At 48.5% G+C, this 18,266-nt stretch overlaps 1 protein-coding gene across 1 annotated transcript in view; it reads right to left on the bottom strand.

The window, feature by feature from the left end:
* The window catches only part of MAD1L1 (MAD1 mitotic arrest deficient-like 1 (yeast)), a 760,935-nt gene that overhangs the window by 719,809 nt on the left and 22,860 nt on the right, over positions 1-18,266 (bottom strand). Inside the window, exons 5-9 of the mRNA XM_015422082.1 lie at positions 17,833-17,957; positions 13,662-13,743; positions 11,236-11,366; positions 10,829-10,943; positions 8,096-8,157 (exon numbers count right to left, since the gene is read on the bottom strand). Of these exons, the coding sequence (XP_015277568.1) occupies positions 8,096-8,157; positions 10,829-10,943; positions 11,236-11,366; positions 13,662-13,743; positions 17,833-17,957 (515 nt within the window). The remainder of the gene's footprint in view (positions 1-8,095; positions 8,158-10,828; positions 10,944-11,235; positions 11,367-13,661; positions 13,744-17,832; positions 17,958-18,266) is intronic.

Genomic DNA, 18,266 nt, shown 5'->3' with positions numbered 1-18,266 from the left:
GTGGGGTTCCTGCGCATGCCCGAGGGACTGGGCACGAAAATCCGTTAAAAGCGCTTGCTACAGCACCGATCGATCCAGCGCGTGCGCACTAGATCCCATTGGTGTGAAGCACAGAGACCACGTCGAAGATACAGTGTTCCCTCTAAGCTGAGTTAGTGTGAGCTAGCTCACAGTTTTTTAGCCTCCAGCTCACACAGTCTTGTCTTAGCTCAGGAAGGATGGCTCCAGAGCAAACTAATTAACACAGAAGCCAAATTGCTCGCTCACAGCTTTAATGCCAGTAGCTCACAACGTAGAATTTTTGCTCACAAGACTCCACAGCTTCGAGGGAGCATTGCTGGTAACCCTAGTTTGTTCACTCCACAACACCCACAAGTTCCACTCTTATCCACTCTCAGAGCTGCTACTAAGAGTGTCAAAACTCCAGGTTGGATGGCTTGAAGGAGAGCGCCTTCTCTTTTTTCACTGTCAAGCCAAATAACAGAAATGGATAAACGGGCTGTAATTCCAGCAGCAGCTGCGACCTTTATCTTCCAAGGAGAACGTAAAAGGAGACTGGAACAATACGGGAGAACGCGCATTGTCGCATCGGCGGCGACTTCGCTTTATAAAACCAGCCATTCACCGAAAAGAAAAGAAAAAAAGCTACATTACTGCAGCTGCCCTTGAAACAAGAGATACTTATCAGGAGTGAGTCTCAGAAACAATGACCCAATTCCTCAGAATTCCACACCCACCAAAAAAAAAAGACAACAATCATGCTTCTTCACACAAGACAAGGTGAGCTACGAACTCCTTTGCATTTGAGGTACGAGAAGTGCACTTCAAACAGATTTTAAACAGAAGTACCCTTCTCCGGCCAGACCTGTATCTTCTCTTCCCCACCCCCAGTAACATTTAATAAGGCAAATGTGCACGGCATCGTGTCCACGTTTCCATATCCCCACCAGTGTTCCCTCTAAGCTGAGTTAGTGTGAGCTAGCTCACAGTTTTTTTAAGCCTCCGGCACACACATTTTTGTCTTAGCTCAGGAAGGAGGGCTCCAGAGCAAATTAATTGATGCAGCAGCCAAATTGCTCGCCACAACTTTAATGCCGGTAGCTCACAAAGTAGAATTTTTGCTCACAAGTCTCCACAGCTTAGAGGGGGCATTGATTCCCCACTCCCCTTTACTTGAATGGTGCTTGAAAAGGCAGACAAAAATACACACAATCAAAAGAGGAGGAGGAGATTGGATTTATACCCCGCCCTTCACTCAGAGTCTCAGACCAGCTTACAAACTCCTTTCCCTTCCCCGCCCCACAACAGACACCCTGTGAGGCGGGTGGGGCTGAGAGAGCTCTTTCGAAAACTGCCCTTGAGAGAACAGCTCCGAGAGAACTTGTGACTGACCCAAGGTCAAGCCAGCAGCTGCATGTGGAGGAGTGGGGAATCAAACCCGGTTCTCCCAGATTAGAGTCCACACTCTTAACCACTACACCAAACTGGCTCTAACCACTACACCACACCAAGTTTGACACTAGCCCTCTTCGGATGCTTAGCTCTGGGCAACAGGGTTGGGATCCGGTGCCTATAGCTGGCAGGCTATGCCAAAAGAGGACGCAGTCTCTCAGCACCCAGTTTGAATTCTTTATTTCTCTTTCCTCCCCTCTGACCTTTCCATACTAGGGCTGTCTTTCAGCAGACTGCAAGCTACCCAGTTTTTAAAAAAAGAGTCACCCGTGCAGAAGTATATGATACTAGCACTCAACTCCAGTTTGGTGTAGTGTGGTGTAGTGGTTTACAGCGCAGACTCTGATCTGGGAGAACCGGGTTTGATTCCCCACTGCTCCACATGCAGCTGCTGGGTGACCTTGGGTGAGTCACAAGTTCTTTCAGAGCTGTTCTCGAGAGAGAGCTCTCTCAGCCCCACCTACCTCACAGGGGGTCTGTTGTGGGGACGGGAAAGGGAAAGGAGATGGTAAGCCACTCTGAGACTCCTTTGGGTAGTGAAGGGCAGGGTATAAATCCAATCTCTTCTCTTCTTCCTCTTCCTAAGCCAAGACCACCTCTTGTGTTTTGCACTGCACAGCCCAGATTCTGAGCAGAAATCACTGTTGATGTAAAAGCATTCAATCACACATTTACAGGGTGCCACGTAGCTAAAACTGGCATCTCCCATCTCGCATGCCAGTTCCTCGACACACCAACCTTTTCTCCCTCAAAAAGGAGGCTTACTCTGCAAGAGCCAGTGCGCCGTGGATATAAAAATTTACAGAGGCATCTGGAAACTAGCATTTCACACTCTAAAAAAAAAGCTTAAGCTAGTATACTCTCCACTGGCCAAAACCCACTGAAGGAAGGACCCACCAAGCCGGCCACGGGTAGACCGCCGCCGTCTCCCTCAGCTGTTTGTCAGAGGGGAATGCTTCAAACCCTCAAAGGTCCCCCACACTTATAATCCTTCCGGGCTTTGAAGAGATTTATTCTACTGCGAAGGAGCCTGACAGACCGAAAGGGAATTGGCTTCCTTGATCCGGCCAGAGGAACTGTGCCATCTGGTGGATATAAGATCCGAGCCCAGTGTCACCTTAAAAGCCAGCAAGATTCTGGAGGCGTAAGCTTTCAACAGTCACCGTTCCCTTCATCAGTTCTTCATCTTTGTATCTGATGAAGGGAGATTTGGCTGTCAGAAGCATATACCCTGGAAATCTTCAGTGCCTTGGAGACCGACGAGATTTTCAGTCACCTTAGAGACCAACAAGATGTTTCCGCCTCTTGTTTGTCTCTGAGGTGCTTCTGGGCTCAAATCTCGCTCTTCTCCTGAAGACCGCCTGAAAGAATCTCCAGAAAACAAAGAGTTTGGCCTTTTCTAGAAAACCAAAAACGTTAACAGGTCTTCCCAAAAGGTCAGCTAACGTGGGACATATGATAGTAAGAGCAGGCCAACAAAGAGGTATATACATCTCAGGACACAAGGAACAAGGTTCTGTTAGAACCTTCCGTAAGGCCCAAGACCCTATCGCCATCGAGCAGTTTTATTTACAACGAAACACGCAGAGGAGATTGCACAAGCAACATATAAAACACGTAATCCAAGATCTTCAAGATATTTTCCTCAGCGTGAAGAGGCAACATCTTGCATATTTCTTTCAAAGGTTCATGGGTCACCCCTAAGGGGTCAGACTCTCTGGGAAGCGACCATGAAGAGACAAAAATCAACAAATGTAACACAGGTGAGACGCAAATCACAGCAGGAAAGCCACTACTGAGGTAAAAGCAGTTACGTTGTGGAAGTCTGTCAAGTGAACTTCAGCCCATCGAACACACTCGGCTTAACCTACCTCATAGGATTGTTGTTGTAAAGGGAAAAAATGTGCAGAGTTCTCATAAATGGTTGTGTTAGTCATGGAACAGACTAGAATGGGTAAACTCTTGGCTCAGTTCTGAGCAGGGCTCAAGATTCGGTGTGAGATGTAGATGTTTTTACACCAAAAAAGAAGAGATGATTTTAGAAGAAGAGATTGGATTTATACCCCAGCCTTCACTCGGAGTCTCAGAGCAGTTTACAATCTCCTTCACTTCCTCCCCCCCCCCATAACAGACACCCTGTGAGGTAAGTGGGGTTGAGAGAACTTGTGACTCACCCAAGGTCACCCAGCTGGCTGCATGTGGAGAAGTGGGAAATTCATACCCTGCTCTTCACTACTTGAAGGAGTCTTGGAGTGGCTTACAATCCCCTTCCTTCCTCTCCTCACAACAGACACCCTGTGAGGTAGGTGGGGCTGAGAGAGCTCTGAGAGAAAACTGTGAATGACCCAAGGTCAACTAGCTGGCTTCATGTGGAGGAGTGGGGAATCAAGCCCAGTTCTCCAGATTACACCAAGCTGGCTCTGGACGGGGGGAGGAAAGTGTGTTGTACAGCACTGTGGATCCCCCATCAGAGAGAAAAGTGAGGTATAAATGAATAAGCTGTTTCTTGTCACTGGCTTAGTAGTTCTACAGAGCTGCTGACGACCAGCCAAGCCACTATCTAGCCTAATGTTATGGGCTAGGCATTTCCTTCAGTTCAAAAAGAAGGCAGAAGAGCATTTGAAGAACCATAATATATATACACGCAGGGGTCACTTCCTGCAGGAGTGCACAGGAGCGGAGCTCCGGCATTAAAGAGCCCAGGGGGCGGGCACATGCAACAAGCCCCGCCCCCTGCTCCCAGCAGCCCTCAGTCAGAGCAAGAAGCAGCCAGGTAAGTTGCAGAGCCCCCCCCCCAGTCCAAAACAATCCAGTGGCACCTTTAAGACCAAGTTTTATTCAGGTACAAGCTCTCCCTCCTCTGCAAGGACAGATCTGCACATTCCCCCCCCCCCAATAGCTAGCAATCCAAAACAGTCCAGTGGAGCCTGAGCGGTGGGTGTTGCCTTCTGACACGCTTCCGGTGATGTCAGGGGGTGTGGCATATGCAAATAAGTCATGCTAATGAGTTATGCTAATGAGCTCCTGCACCTCTATTTCTATGAAATGACCCCTGTATACACGTACAGGCTTCATGCTTAGCAGGTGAGCGGTTTTCACTCTTTTTGCATTCACCATCTAAGGCAGGGGTGGCCAAACTGTGGCTCGGGAGCCACATGTGGCTCTTTCACACATATTGCGCGGCTCCCGCTACAGTGGCTGGGGAAGCAAACGGGAGGCATGCCCCCCCAGTCGGTCTTCCCTTCCTCAGCCAGTGTAGAGAAAGAAAGCAACTTGAACTTCAAATGCATTCTCAAAACCCTCTTCCCCCCGCCAGCCGGCTTGGAGAAGGCATTTGTCTATGTAAATCCCTTCTCCAAGCCAAGCTAGCTGGCACAGGGGTAGGGGGGGCCTGGGGGACACATTTAACATTAAAGTTGCTTTTTTTCCACCTCTCCCTCCCTGCCCCATCTATCTGCTTTCTTTCCACCTTCTTTCTTTCCACTTTCTTTCTCTGTATCTTTCTCCCCTCCCTCCCCATCTAAAGTTATCAATCTCTCCTTATATATAATTCTGTAAGACGCAAACTCACGCAAATGCGCACCAACAGTGTTTGGACGGCTCGGCTGTCCGTCAACGGCTTGCCCACGTCCCATTGGCCACGTCGTCTGAGTCCCACCTCAGACGCTGCTTCACGCGGCCTGCGGAGGATCTTCCCGGGGGCTGGAGGCGACGGGCGGCTGCGCCAGGCGCCGGACTAAGACCGGCGCCTGCGGAGGATCTTCCCGGGGGCTAAAGGCGACGGCTGGCAGCGACGGGCGGCGGCCTCAGACCAGCGGCCGGATGGGTCACGACGGAGAGGGGGAGGAGGCGAGAGCCGTGCCGACGACAGCCCAGAGGCGCGAGTCGCTTGGGCCGACAGGCGGCAGCCTAAGGCCAGCAGCCGCCTGGGTCCGGCCGGAGAGGGGGAGGAGGCGAGCGCACCGCGCAGGCCACATGAGACCTGCGAGTGGCTGGGTCCGACGGGCGGCAGAGTAAGACCGGCAGCCACCAGGCTCAGCGCGGAGAGGGGGAGGAGGCGAGCAGGGGGGGACTAGCCGCCCGTTGTGTCGCCCTTCTCAACGGGCCTTGCTCCCACAGCCGAGAGCTGCAAGTGGCTGGGGCCGATGGGCGGCAGCCTAAGGCCGGCAGCCGCCTGGGTCCGGCAGGAGAGGGGGAGGAGGCGAGCGCTCTGCACAGGCCAGGCAAGACCCACGAGTGGCTGGGTCCGATGGGCGGCGACCTAACACCGGCAGCCGCCAGGGTCAGCGCAGAGAGGGGGAGGAGGCGAGGGGGGGCTAGCCGCCCGTTGTATCGCCCTTCTCAACGGGCCTTGCTCCCTAGTTTAATAATAAAAGCAAATTTGCATATTTTTCAATAAAACACGTGTGTGATATTTGTTCATGTCTTGCAGCTCTCAGACATCTGACATTTATTCGATGTGGCTCTTACGTTAAGCAAGTTTGGCCACCCCTGGTCTAAAGCCTCTTATTCTCTCCCTCTTTGTAATTCTCCCTTTTCCGTCTCTCCAGGAACACGACTGGGACGTTGATCTCCCTTTACATTGGTGTAGCTCTATTCCTGCCTCAAAAATAAATGCGACATACGCCCAATGGCTTGAGAGCTGAGCAATTCTTCTTATTCAACCCCACTCTGTCCAACTGCATAAAAGATTGTTTTTTTTCCTTCTGGACGGCAGTTCCTCCCCACCCCCCGCCCCGAGAGTGAAGAAAGATCCCTAACAGCATTGTAAAGTGACGTGAAATGATCGGAAATCTCCCCAACGTCTGCCACAAGTATTCTGATTTTAAATGAAGCAGTTATTTGTCTACATCAGAGAGTGTCTCTCGGTTCCCTTTTTCTCCCACGGAGAAATTACTTAATTAAACATTAAACAGCATGAACCGAGTAAAACCTTCTATCATTCGCTGCTTTTGCCTGTCAGGAGAAAAGTCGGGTAGAAGGAGAGAAAAAAACCCACTCCCGGAGCCCAAAGCATCCGGCTGCCAAAATGGAACGCCATTTTAAGTGGGAAAGCTACGTAGTCACAATCGCTCTTAGAAGCGAAAGACAGTTGTATCAACAGAAAGCTGTACGCAACTGCAAGTCATTTGTCAGAACCATGAAGTCCTCAAGCACTAGAGAGAAGTGCCCAATATAATGGGGCGAGAGATCTTACAGGCGTCCCCGAAAGCGTTTGCGCTGGTTACTCGAAAATCGTAAAACCTAATGTTTGTGTACCCCACAGGAACTCTCAACATTTCAGGGCAGCACGGTTGTTATGTTCTAAAGGTAATGCCGCTTTGAATGGAGTGGGGAAGGCAGAGCGGCAAAGAGAAACGTAAAACGGCCGGCTGGCCGACCTTGTAAATGGAAGGAAGGAGAGAGAAAGGCATTTCAAAAGATGTTCTGTGGATCCACATACAATCTAGTCCTCAACTATCACTTCTGACACACACACACAAAAAGCTTAACGAGAAGAGGATGGAAAAGAGCAAGAGTCCGGTAGTACTTTAAAGACTAACAAAATTTGTGGCAGGGCACGAGCTTTTGTGAGTCGCTGCTCACATCTTCAGATCTGTTTTCCCCACTGGCTGATCTATTTGGGAAAGAGAAATCAAATCAGTTTATGTCTTCTCGTACACAAGTTGAAAGTTAATTTAATGTCCTTTAATGCAAGGGAAGAAACCAGGGCTCAAAGACTTGTTTCTTAATCCTATTCACGCTTGCTTAGAAATAAATTTCACCGAATACAATGGAAGGCACTCCCAGGTACTAGAAAGAGCTGCATTTGTGTTGTGTCATTTTGTCGTCGTTGTTGTTCAGTCTTCTTCAGAATACATGCTTTGCATTTTTTGCTGCACTGAAAGGGTCGGGCATAGGAGTCTTTAAGGTGCTACTGGACTCTTGTTCTTTTCTACTGCTACGAGAAGATATTAGCGGTTGTATCCCCCTGACCACCGATTAATTCTAAAACAAGATCCTTCGGCTTCACCAAACAAGATCTCTAGAGAGATGGTATCTGAACAAATACCCTGTTGGATCTGACAGAGACTGGTATTCATTAATGATGCCTCTTCTTATAAATTCTCAGGTACACACCTATTGCCTAAGACAAGAGTCCCCAACCATGTTGAGCTCACCAACCCCTTTGGCATTTTCATCGAGGGTGGTGGATGCAAATACAAAATGATTTCCGCAGGAGGCGGAGCCAAGCACAAAATGGCTGCCATGGGAGGCGGAGCCAAGCACAAAATGCCAGGGAGCCAAGTTATGCATATTTATTTTTATATTTATTCTTTGGATTTATATCCCGCCCTCCCCGAAGGCATAGCCCTGACAGTAACTCTTCCACATTTCAGGCAGAGGTTTTAACACGATTTGCCCAACCCATCGGCTCTCCAGTGGCCAATCAGAAGCCCTGCGGTGCAAAAGCCCCATATCTGGCTCCACCTACTTTCTATAAAAATTCAGCAGGTGCCAGGAAAGGTGTCGAGGGGCCAAGAAAAGGACACTTCGGGTGGAGAAGGAAACGAAATGAAGGGTTCCCCTCTTAGGACAGTGTAATAAAAAAAACCCCAGAATACCGTAACCCAGAATTTTAGTGCCCAACCGTTGAGCTTACTTGATACTTAAGCCAGTGCTCGGGTCGACCTTCTCCCAGGTGTTCAGCTTTCCCTGAAGTTTCTGAGGAAAAGGAAAACAAGGCAAGGTTAACATTGTTCACTCAGTCAACTCCGCCTAAATTTACGAGACACATTCTGAAAGTCACCGTTGGCACTCGCAGCCTCTGTTATTCTGTACAAGTAAGCCAAGCGTCTATTTTGTGCAGCCAGCTACTGTACCCAGAAGAGATCTGCAAAACCATTACATAATCTGTGCTCAGGCAGCATCCACTAGGCTAGGCTAGACGACACACAGAGGGAAATAAGGCAAGGGGCCTCGCTTACTCTAGAGCGGAAGCAAAAATATCTTTATTGGATGGATTAACGACAATCAACACTATATGCTGCACTCGTATGGTCTCTCCCACTACCACCCCTCCCTTATTCCGCACATGCATTGTGGTTTAACTGAGTAACCTGCAATCCCAAAATCCCAGATCAGCTACACTTCCCCCAAGAAACAAAAAAATTAACCACATTTGTTAAGTGGTTCCCAATAATTCAGTTTCTCTCAGAAAAGGAGGCGATTCCCCCAGTCGCTAAGGACAATCTTTGGCTCTGTTTTTGAAATATTTTTTTCAAATTTAGAATATGCACACTGACCAATACTATTAACCTAATCATAAGACAATGTAAGCATTAAGGTATATGACCTGTACTTAAATAACGTTTATAGTCTGTATTAATGAATCAAAACTAATGTTGTAATGTACACTACATTACTGTGATAATATTGTTTTGTTGTGTTAAGCTGTTATGTTATCGTTATGATACATTATGTTCTAAACTGTAATATATTGAAATTAAAATATATATTTTTAAAAACATTAACCACCTTGCTTTATTTCCTCACAGTCTACACCATCCAGGGTTGTCGCCTCCCCCCTTGGAGGTGGGGGATTCCCCACTGCCAGGCCCCACCCACCCCTTCCTCGAGTGTTCGCCATACACTATCTGTCCCTAGGCAACTATGAAATCCCAGACACCACTGTAGGCAGACACACAATAATGATTAATCTGAATCCCTGACCTCCCTCACAATCCAATACATATTAGCAACTGCTAATTCTGTTGGTTTATGATGGGACACACACCTCCTCTTTCCACATCAGCTCCTCCCTTTTTCCCCTCACACAGAGAATTTACACTTGATGAACTCGTGGCGGAATTCATACCAAGCCTTGACTCCGACTCCTCCTGTCCCAACCTCTCCCATGAGAAGAGATTGGGTTTATACCCCGCCTTTAACTACCTGAAGGAGTCTCAGAGCGGCTTACAAACTCCTTTCCCTTCCCCCCCCCACAACAGACACCCTGTGAGGTAGGTGGGGCTGAGAGAGCTCTTTCAAGAACTGCTCTTTCAAGAACAGCTGAGAGGACTTGTGACTGACCCAAGGTCACACCAGCAGCTGCATGTGGAGGAGGAGTGGGGAAGCAAACCCAGTTCTCCCAGATTAGAGTCCGCACTCCTAACTGCTAAACCAAACTGGCTCTCCAAGGTTTCCCAGTACGATTTTCTTTCATGTATTTGATTAAGTGGGCTGTGACATGTAAAAGGTCATACTGAAATGAATGTTGTTGGTCTTTAAGGTGCTCCTGGACTTTGGCTTGAGATGCTAAAAAAGCTGCCACCCTGAAAATATTCCATCTTTCCTGGAAGATGTCTTAAGTCACGGCTCCACATCGTGGTGCCCACCAGTACTTCCCTTTGCACCCCCCCCCAAGGTCATCAGAAAGTGGGCAGGGCCATTGTAAGATAGATTGGTCTTGGCATAAGCCAGTTTGGTGTATTGGTTTGATTTCCCACTCCTCCACATGTACCTGTTGGTGTGACCTTGGGTCAGTCACAAGGTCTCTCAGAGCCGCTCTCTCAATAGCAGTTCTCTCAGAGCGCTCTCAGACCCACCTACCTCACACGGTGTCTGTTGTGGGGAGGGGAAGGGAAGGGAGATTGTAAGCTGCTCTGCGACTCCTTCGGGTAGTGAAAAGCGGAGTATAAAAACCAACTCTTCTTCTTCTCATTCAGTTGAAATGGTTTTCCACAACTACAATAACAGGCTGCCGCTGAAGGCTTATTCCATTCCCCCTTCAATCTTTCCTTCTTCCCAGAGGGTGCAAGGGGGGAGGGCACGCCATTCGGCTCCACCTCCTACAGCAGCCATTTAAGTTTTGGCTCCGCCTCCTACAGCAGCCATTTTGGAGTGGTGCTCACCACCCCCTCTCAAGATTCCCAAGGTGCCTGCAGGCTCAGAAGGGTTGGGGACTCCTGTTTTAAGTGATACGCAGCAGACTCAAGATGGAATTCTCGACATTAGCCCAGTCATAATTTTGCGAGCTTTTGTACATAAATTGTTTTGTGTAATGGTCAAGAACATGAGAAGGCACCATGACACAGATTGGGGGCTATGTGTTTGTCTACAAAACTATAGTCTTCCTCAGTGGTCAGTATCAGCTTACTATCTGGGAAGTCTAAGTTCAAAATCTCCAAAGGAAATGTGCTGGGTGAACTTGGTCTGGACACACAGTCTCAGCCTAATCCACCTGACTGGCTCATTGCTATTCCTGATCTAAATTGTTCACATTGCTTTCCTAGCTGGACCCCTATCAGGTACAATATACACTTCAGGAGAGAGAGAGAAACACAAATAAGGCAGGAGGACTAAGCCCCCTTGTACAGGCTCTCGGGGTGCTCACCTCCTTCTCTAATTCTAATGCCACCAGATCAGCTTGGACCTTCTCGAAGCGCTCTAGTTTCCTCTGCAGGCTGTCCACTTCTTCTCTGAGCAGCCCGGTGTTCTCTTTCATTTCCCTGGGAACAGAAGAGAAGTGGTACCCTAAGTTAAGATCACCCACTGCCCCCATTCCTGCCCTCCCTGATCTCAAAACAGTGTCCCACACCTCCACACTTAGCTACAGGGTTCCCACAAGACACGCACGGCCAACAGCTCGGCTGGAAAAGAGGGTACACCGCAAGGACCCATTGCCCAAAAGAGAACCTTTGTTGCCACGGTGCAAAAACGAACAGGGACAGGCAGGGACAGAGGAGAGATGAAACACACATGCATGCACGCATGCACGGAGAGTGACAGTTTACTTCAAACCTAAGATATGCGTTCTCCTCCCTGAGCTGCTGTAGCTCCCGTTCCATTTTGGGGAACCGCACCAAATCAGCCTTCATGCTCCTGACGACCACGGCGTCTTGTTCTTGTAAAGCCAGCTTCTGCTCCAAGGCCTGTCGAACAGAGGAGACAAAAACGAGCCTTCAGATAAAGCTGACAAAGGCATCTTCCCCAATTGCATGCAAAATAAATAAATAAATCTGTGCAGCCGCTGGGCTGGATCCAGACTAAACTTCTTTTCTTGATTCACTCATGAACCAAATTTACAAGACTGGTAATGTATCAAACCACAGTCTACCTTACGAGAGTCGTTCCCTACGTGCGAACACACTACGCCAAATTAAATCCAATTCTCTACAATACTCATTTATACGCAGAGCTGACAACTTGACACACAAATAAAAGCGTTTTAAATTAAATCCAATTCACTATCATCCTCATTTCTATGCAGAGCTGACAACTTGACATACAAATAAAAGTGTTTTACTTTATCCACAAATTCACTTTTCGTTGGGATGTTCTTTCATTTCCATATCTTAGCCAAGGTAAATCTAGCAGCAGATATAGTATACAAAGAGACTGCCTGGTAAGTCCTCGGAGTTAAGGATACATAATTTAACAAATATATTTCTCGCTCAGTTACCACATTCATCCCCAATCCTTGTATTAATATTATAGATGCCATCTACCATCTTTCAATATTTTTTAGCCCCAATACGTTTCCATCACACGTGGATAATTGCCTAATGGCGACGTGGAACTTTCCTGCTTCTCCTCTCCCACTGCAGAAGAAGAGTTGGGTTTTTTACACCCCGCCCTTCACTACCCAAAGGAGTCTCAAAGCGGCTTACAATCGCCTTTCTCTCCCCACAACAGATACCTTGTGAGGTAGGTGGGGCTGAGAGAATTCTGAGGGAATGGTGGCTGGCCCAGCAGGCCCCATGTGACTCAAAGCGGCTTACAACCGCCTTCCCTTCCTCTTCCCACAACAGTCACCCTGTGAGGTAGGTGGGGCTGAGAGAGCTCTGAGAGAACTGCTCTTGAGGGAGCAGCCCTGACAGAACTGTGACTGACCCAAGGTCACCCAGCTGGCTTCATGTGGAGGAGTGGGGAATCAAACCCAGTTCTCCAGATTAGAGTCTGCTGCTCTTAACCACTACACCATACTGGCTCTATGACCTCTGGTCTCTACAAAAAGCTGCTCCCAGGGGCTAGAAGACCTTGAGGAATGATGTGATGGGGATCTGCAGTGGGAAAACAGCAGAAATTCCCAGTTCAGCGAGGATCCAATCCAATCCATTAACTTCACAGTTAATCCAAAGAAACAATGCCATACACATGTTAAGATAAGAGCTACTCTGTCCTAAGTCAACTCGATACTAAGAAAACGATCGCAAAACACTTAAGAAGATCCCCCCCCCCCCAATTTTTTCTTTTTTTTTTCTTATTATTGTGGTGGAAGAAATGGAGATAAAGGCCAAATCTTTCCCAAGAGCAGTTCTGTAAACAGAAGAGATCGCTCTATACCAGAGCTCCCAATGTGGTGCCCGCCACCATCTTTGGTGGTACCTGCCATATGTTTTCATAAAGTCGGCAGGTCCATGTGGGGGTTTCATCCAGCAAGGCTTCTGACTGGTTGGGCAGATTAAAAGGCACACTGTCAAAGAGGACTTCTGCCTGAAACGTTTATTAATTAATTAATTTATTAATTTAAAACAAGTCTTTGCCACTTTGCCACCCAAACAGGACCCCCAAGGCAGGCTGAAGAATTACTACAGTTATGCATAACCTCACTTCCTGACATTTTGTGCTCGGCTCCGCCTCCCATGGCAGCCATTTTGTGCTTGGCTCCACCCCACGGCAGCCATTTAATGTTTATTTGTTTGTTAAGTTATACCCCACCCTCCCCGTCGAGGCAGGCTCAGGGCGGCTTACATAAAATAATACACAAATAACAGTTAAGATCCACATAAAATCATCTAAAAACAGTTCAGTTTAAAACAATTCGATATTATTAGGTGCTTGCGATGACTAATTAAGTACTTAGCCATGGCGTATTGTATGACTGCCAGTAAAGATCTTACTAAATATTCTCCTCAGTCATATAAGCGGCGGCACTGGCTGTAGGTGTCAAAGCCAAGGGGTCAGGGTTCTATAATTACAATGTTCAGCTCTGCCCCCCTTCGGCAGCCATTTTGTGCTTAGCTCCACGCCTACGGCAGCCATTTTATGTTCAACTCTGACCCCCTATGGCAGCCAATTTGTGCTCAGCTCCACCCCTACGGCAGCCATTTTCTGGTTGTGCCAACCACCCTATGTCAGGATTCCAATGGTGTCCATGGGCTCAAGAGGGTTGGGGAGCCCCGCTTTATGCCAACAAGATGGAAGAAGACAAATTTGAAACTCACCTGAATCTTCTGTTCTTTCTCAGTCATCTGGGCCAGTTTGGCTTGAAGGCCTTGGATCTCCTGGCTGGCCTCTTGCCACTGCCTGTTCCATAAGGACATAAAATACCCATTTAATACAACAGAAATACTCAAGAAGCCCATGGGCACGACTCGTAAGTCCTGCTTATCGTCTATCAAGGATAACACAAGTATCTCCACGTGAACAAAACCATCAGAGGGACAGTTGTATATGACTTGAAAGAACACATCCCATCTTATGGTTTAGGTCAAAGAAATGTTCGCCTCAACATCCGCAGCATTTAAGTTCGTGACCTGGATGGCCCAGGCTAGACCAATCTTGTCAGATCTCAAAAGCTAAGCAGAGTCAGCCCTGGTCAGTAGAAGAAGAAGAGGAGATTGGATTTATAACCCACCCTTAACTTGGAGTCTCAGAGCTGCTTACAAACTCCTTACCCTTCCCCTCCCCACAACAGACACCCTGTGAGGTGGGTCCACCAAGGAAGCCCAAGGTTGTTATGCAGAGGCAGACAACGGCAAACCACCTCTGTTCATCTCTCGCCTTCAGTTGGATGGCCCAGGCTAGCTCGATCTCATCAGATTTTGGAAGCTAAGCAGGATCAGCTCTGGTTGGTTCTTGGATGGGAGACTACCAAGGAAAGTCCAGGGTTGCTATGCATAGGCAGGCAATGGCAAACTGCCCCTGAACACTTCTTGCCATGACCTGGATGGCCCAGCTTCATCAGATCTCAGAAGCAGGGTCACCGCTGGATAGTACTTGGATGGGAAACCACCAAGGAAGTCCAGGGTTGCTACACAGAGGTAAGCAATGGCAAGCCCCCATTTTTGGATCTTGGAAGCTAAGCAGGCTAGTACCTGGATGGGAGTCCACCAAGGAATACCAGGCCCTGACCTGGATAGCCCAGGCTAGCCCAACCTAGTCAGATCGTGGAAGCGAAGCAGGGTCAGTACTTGGATGGGAGACCACCAAGGAACCCTAGACTTGCTACGCAGAAGGCAGGCAACGCCAATCTACCTCTGTTCGTCTCTTGCCCTGACCTGGATAGCCCAGGCTAGCCCAACCTAGTCAGATCGTGGAAGCGAAGCAGGGTCAGTACTTGGATGGGAGACCACCAAGGAACCCTAGACTTGCTACGCAGAAAACAGGCAACGCCAATCTACCTCTGTTCGTCTCTTGCTTTGAAAACCCTACGGAATCGTCGTCAAGTTGGCTGCAACCTGAGAGTGCTTTCCACCACCACGCATGAAAAGAAGAGTGATAGCCGCCCTGAGCCCACTTGTGGGGGAGGGTGGGGTATAAATAGAATAACATAAATAAATAAAATAGTGTTACTGCTTCTAGGACTTTGGAGACCTTGCACCTTACAGCCAGACCTTCTTCTCATTCAGATATTACATAGGGAGTGCCTTGGGGAAGCTGACCCATGACGTGATCTGTTCCCACAAAGGAAGCAGCCGATCAGGCACTTTGCAGTTCCCACTAAAAACATCCTTTTACTCCGGTACTGATTAAGCAGCAGCAGCCACATCACCTGGCCACTTGACAGACCAACCCTTCTAGAAATCTATCAAACCACCACCTTAGAAGAAGAAGAGAATGGAGAAGAAGCCCACCCTTCTCTACCCAAAGGTGTCTCAGAGCGGCTTACAAACTCCTTTCCCTTCCCCTCCCCACAACAGACACCCTGTGAGGGAGGTGGGGCTGAGAGAGCTCTGACAGAAACTGCTCTTTTTTCAAGAACAGCTCTGACAGAACTACGGCATGCCCAAGGTCACCCAGCAGGCGCAAGTGGAGGAGTGGGGACTCAAACCCAGTTCTCCAGATTAGAGTCCGCACACTTAACCACTACACCAAACTTGCTCTGAGAACCTTCCGCCTTCCCTGCCTTCTAGCCTTTACACAGGATGGATCCTTAGGTATTGCATCAATACTTCCCTTTGCGAGACGAATATCAGATACCTAACCATAACTGAGATTCGGTCTCAGTTATGTTTACAGCAGCAAAAAATGTTGTAGCATCAAAAAACTATACAATAAAAACAATATATAAGGGAATACTTCCCTTTGTGTTACACCTGTGCTAAAATTAGGGTTGTCAACTGCTACAGAAAATGGCCACCTCGCAGGGCAGACTCTATGACCACAAAATCATACAACTGGAAGGGATCTCCAGGGCCATCTAGTCCACCCCCTGCACAATTCAGGGAATTCACAAATACCCCCCCCCAGTGACCCCTGCTCTATGCCCAGAAGAGGGGGGGACCCTCCAGGATCCCCGGGCAAACTGGCCTGGAGAACAATTGCTTCCTGACCCCAAAGTGGCGATCGGCATTTAACTGGGTGTGTAAGAAAGGGCCACAAGAACTAAGCACTGATATGACCCTTCCTGCCCTCCCTTCTCATGATCTGCCTGAGTTCCCTCCCTTAAAACCCATGATCCTTAGGCTCTCCCCCCAAAAAACTCCAGGAATTGCCAAGCCAGGAGCTGGCGACTAGTTTCAATGCTTCATCCCTTCTACAACCACATTTGATCCAGAAAACCATACATTTCCAACATGGGTCGTTTGTCACTTCCTGTCCCCAAACGCTGAATTTCCTGAGCAACAGGTTGGCCCGTCCTCTAAGGAGACACCCCAGAACTCAAAACAACTAAGCCAGGGACACAGTGACACAGCCCACAGCCTTCCACCCCAAGCAAGATAACCTAAAGCCTCCTGAGAAGCCTCTATTTCTCTTTGCTTTGGTTTCCCTTATTGATGGAAACCGGGTAGCAAAGGCACAATGGAGGTTCTGCAAGAGAAGGAGGAGGAGGAGGAGGAGATTGGATTTATACCCAGCCCTTCACTACCCAAAGGTGTCTCAGAGCGGCTTACAAACTCCTTTCCCTTCCCCTCCCCACAACAGACACCCTGTGAGGTAGATGGGCCTGAGAGATCCCTGACAGAAACCGCTCTTTTTTCAAGAACAGCTGTGCCAGAACTATGGTTTGCCCAAGGTCATCCAGCCAGGTGCAAGTGGAGGAGTGGGGAATCAAACCCGGTTCTCCCAGATTAGAGTCCACGCACTTAACCACAACACCAAACTGGCTCTGAGAACCTTCCGCCTCCCCTGCCTTCTAGCCTTTACAGAGGATGGATCCTTGCCTTTTGGGTGGCGGTCTTCCCAAAGAAAAGGGGGAACAGGCCCAAAAAACACATGGTAAGCAAGCAACCAACCAACCAAAGTCATCAGCTCTATGCATCGCCAGTTATTTCCATATTTTTTGGCTAAGTGCCTATAGATTCCTGTGACATAAACTAAGGAAAGAAAGAGGGCAAATTTAAAGACCAAAAAAGCCTTACCGGACTGTCACTTTTAGAAATGGAAATATGACTTATCTTTACTGAATTAGCCTTCATAAGAACAAAAGGAGAGCCCTGCTGGATCACAGCAATGGTCCATCTAGTCCAGCATCTCGTCTCACACAGTGGCCAACCAGTTCCTCTGGATGGACAACAACAGGGCATAGAGGCTGAGGCCTTCGTAAGAACCTCAGAAGAGCCCTGCTGGGTCAGACCAGTGAGGGTCCATCTAGTCCAGCATCCCGTCTCACACAGGGGCCAGCCAGTTCCTCTGGAGGGCCAAAAACAGGGCATAGAGACTGAGGCCTTCGTAAGAACCTCAGAAGAGCCCTGCTGGGTCAGACCAGTGGTCCATCTAGTCCAGCATCTTGCCTCACACAGTTACTCTAGGTGGCCAACAGCAGGGCACAGAGGCTGAGGCCTTCCCATGATTTTGCCTCCTGGCACTGATATACAGAAGCTTATGGCCTCCAAGATTCCCTGTAGTCACTGTGGCTGGTAGCCACTGAAAGACCTGCATGAATCTAACCCCCCGTCTTTAGTCCCCATCGTATTTCTCAGTCTCCCACTGGTGAGAAAAGAGGAAGGTTTTGGATTTAGATGAAGGGGGGGGAGGTGTTAACTAGTATTCCACTTTGGGGAGAGGTTTCCATTTTTGGTTCATCAAATTTCCAACACTGCGCATCTAGATCAAAGCAACCCTTTGAACAAGGGGAGAGTAAAAAAATCAAAAGCTGTTTAAAAAGTTCTGCTGAACAACACCAGCCTCCGAGGCCTTCATTTCCCAGCTAGCCACTGATCCTCGACTCACTTGCGTTGCGCCCCCAGCTGTTCAGTCATCTCTAGCTTCTCCAGCTCTCGGTCCTTGATCTCCATCTCCTGTTTCCATAACTTCAGCTGCAACTCGGACACCTTTGCCTTCAACTCGGTGGAGTTCTGAAAACAGAAAGGAAGCGGCAGAGGCTCAGAGACACCCTCAGGCGGAACGTCAAAAGCTGACGAGCCGCTCAGATCAAACTCTGGCTGGCCAGCGCGGGGAAGCGAGAAATACATAAATCAGGTTCCTTTTTGGGAAAAAAGAGCTACCTCAGAACAAAGGTAAAAACCGCCCTCTTTGATCTGTCACAGCCATTGAGCAAGGAACCTTGAGCTAGTAAATACAGTAGAAAAGAGCGAGCGTCCAGGAGAACCTTAAAAGATTAACAAAATTTGTGGCAGGGGATGAGCTTTCATGGGTCTTCAGAT

The sequence above is a fragment of the Gekko japonicus genome, unplaced genomic scaffold (genome assembly GCF_001447785.1).
Source record: "Gekko japonicus isolate JY-2015 unplaced genomic scaffold, Gekko_japonicus_V1.1 scaffold196, whole genome shotgun sequence".
Lineage (NCBI taxonomy): Eukaryota > Metazoa > Chordata > Lepidosauria > Squamata > Gekkonidae > Gekko > Gekko japonicus.
This window is presented reverse-complemented; position numbering and strand designations above follow the sequence as displayed.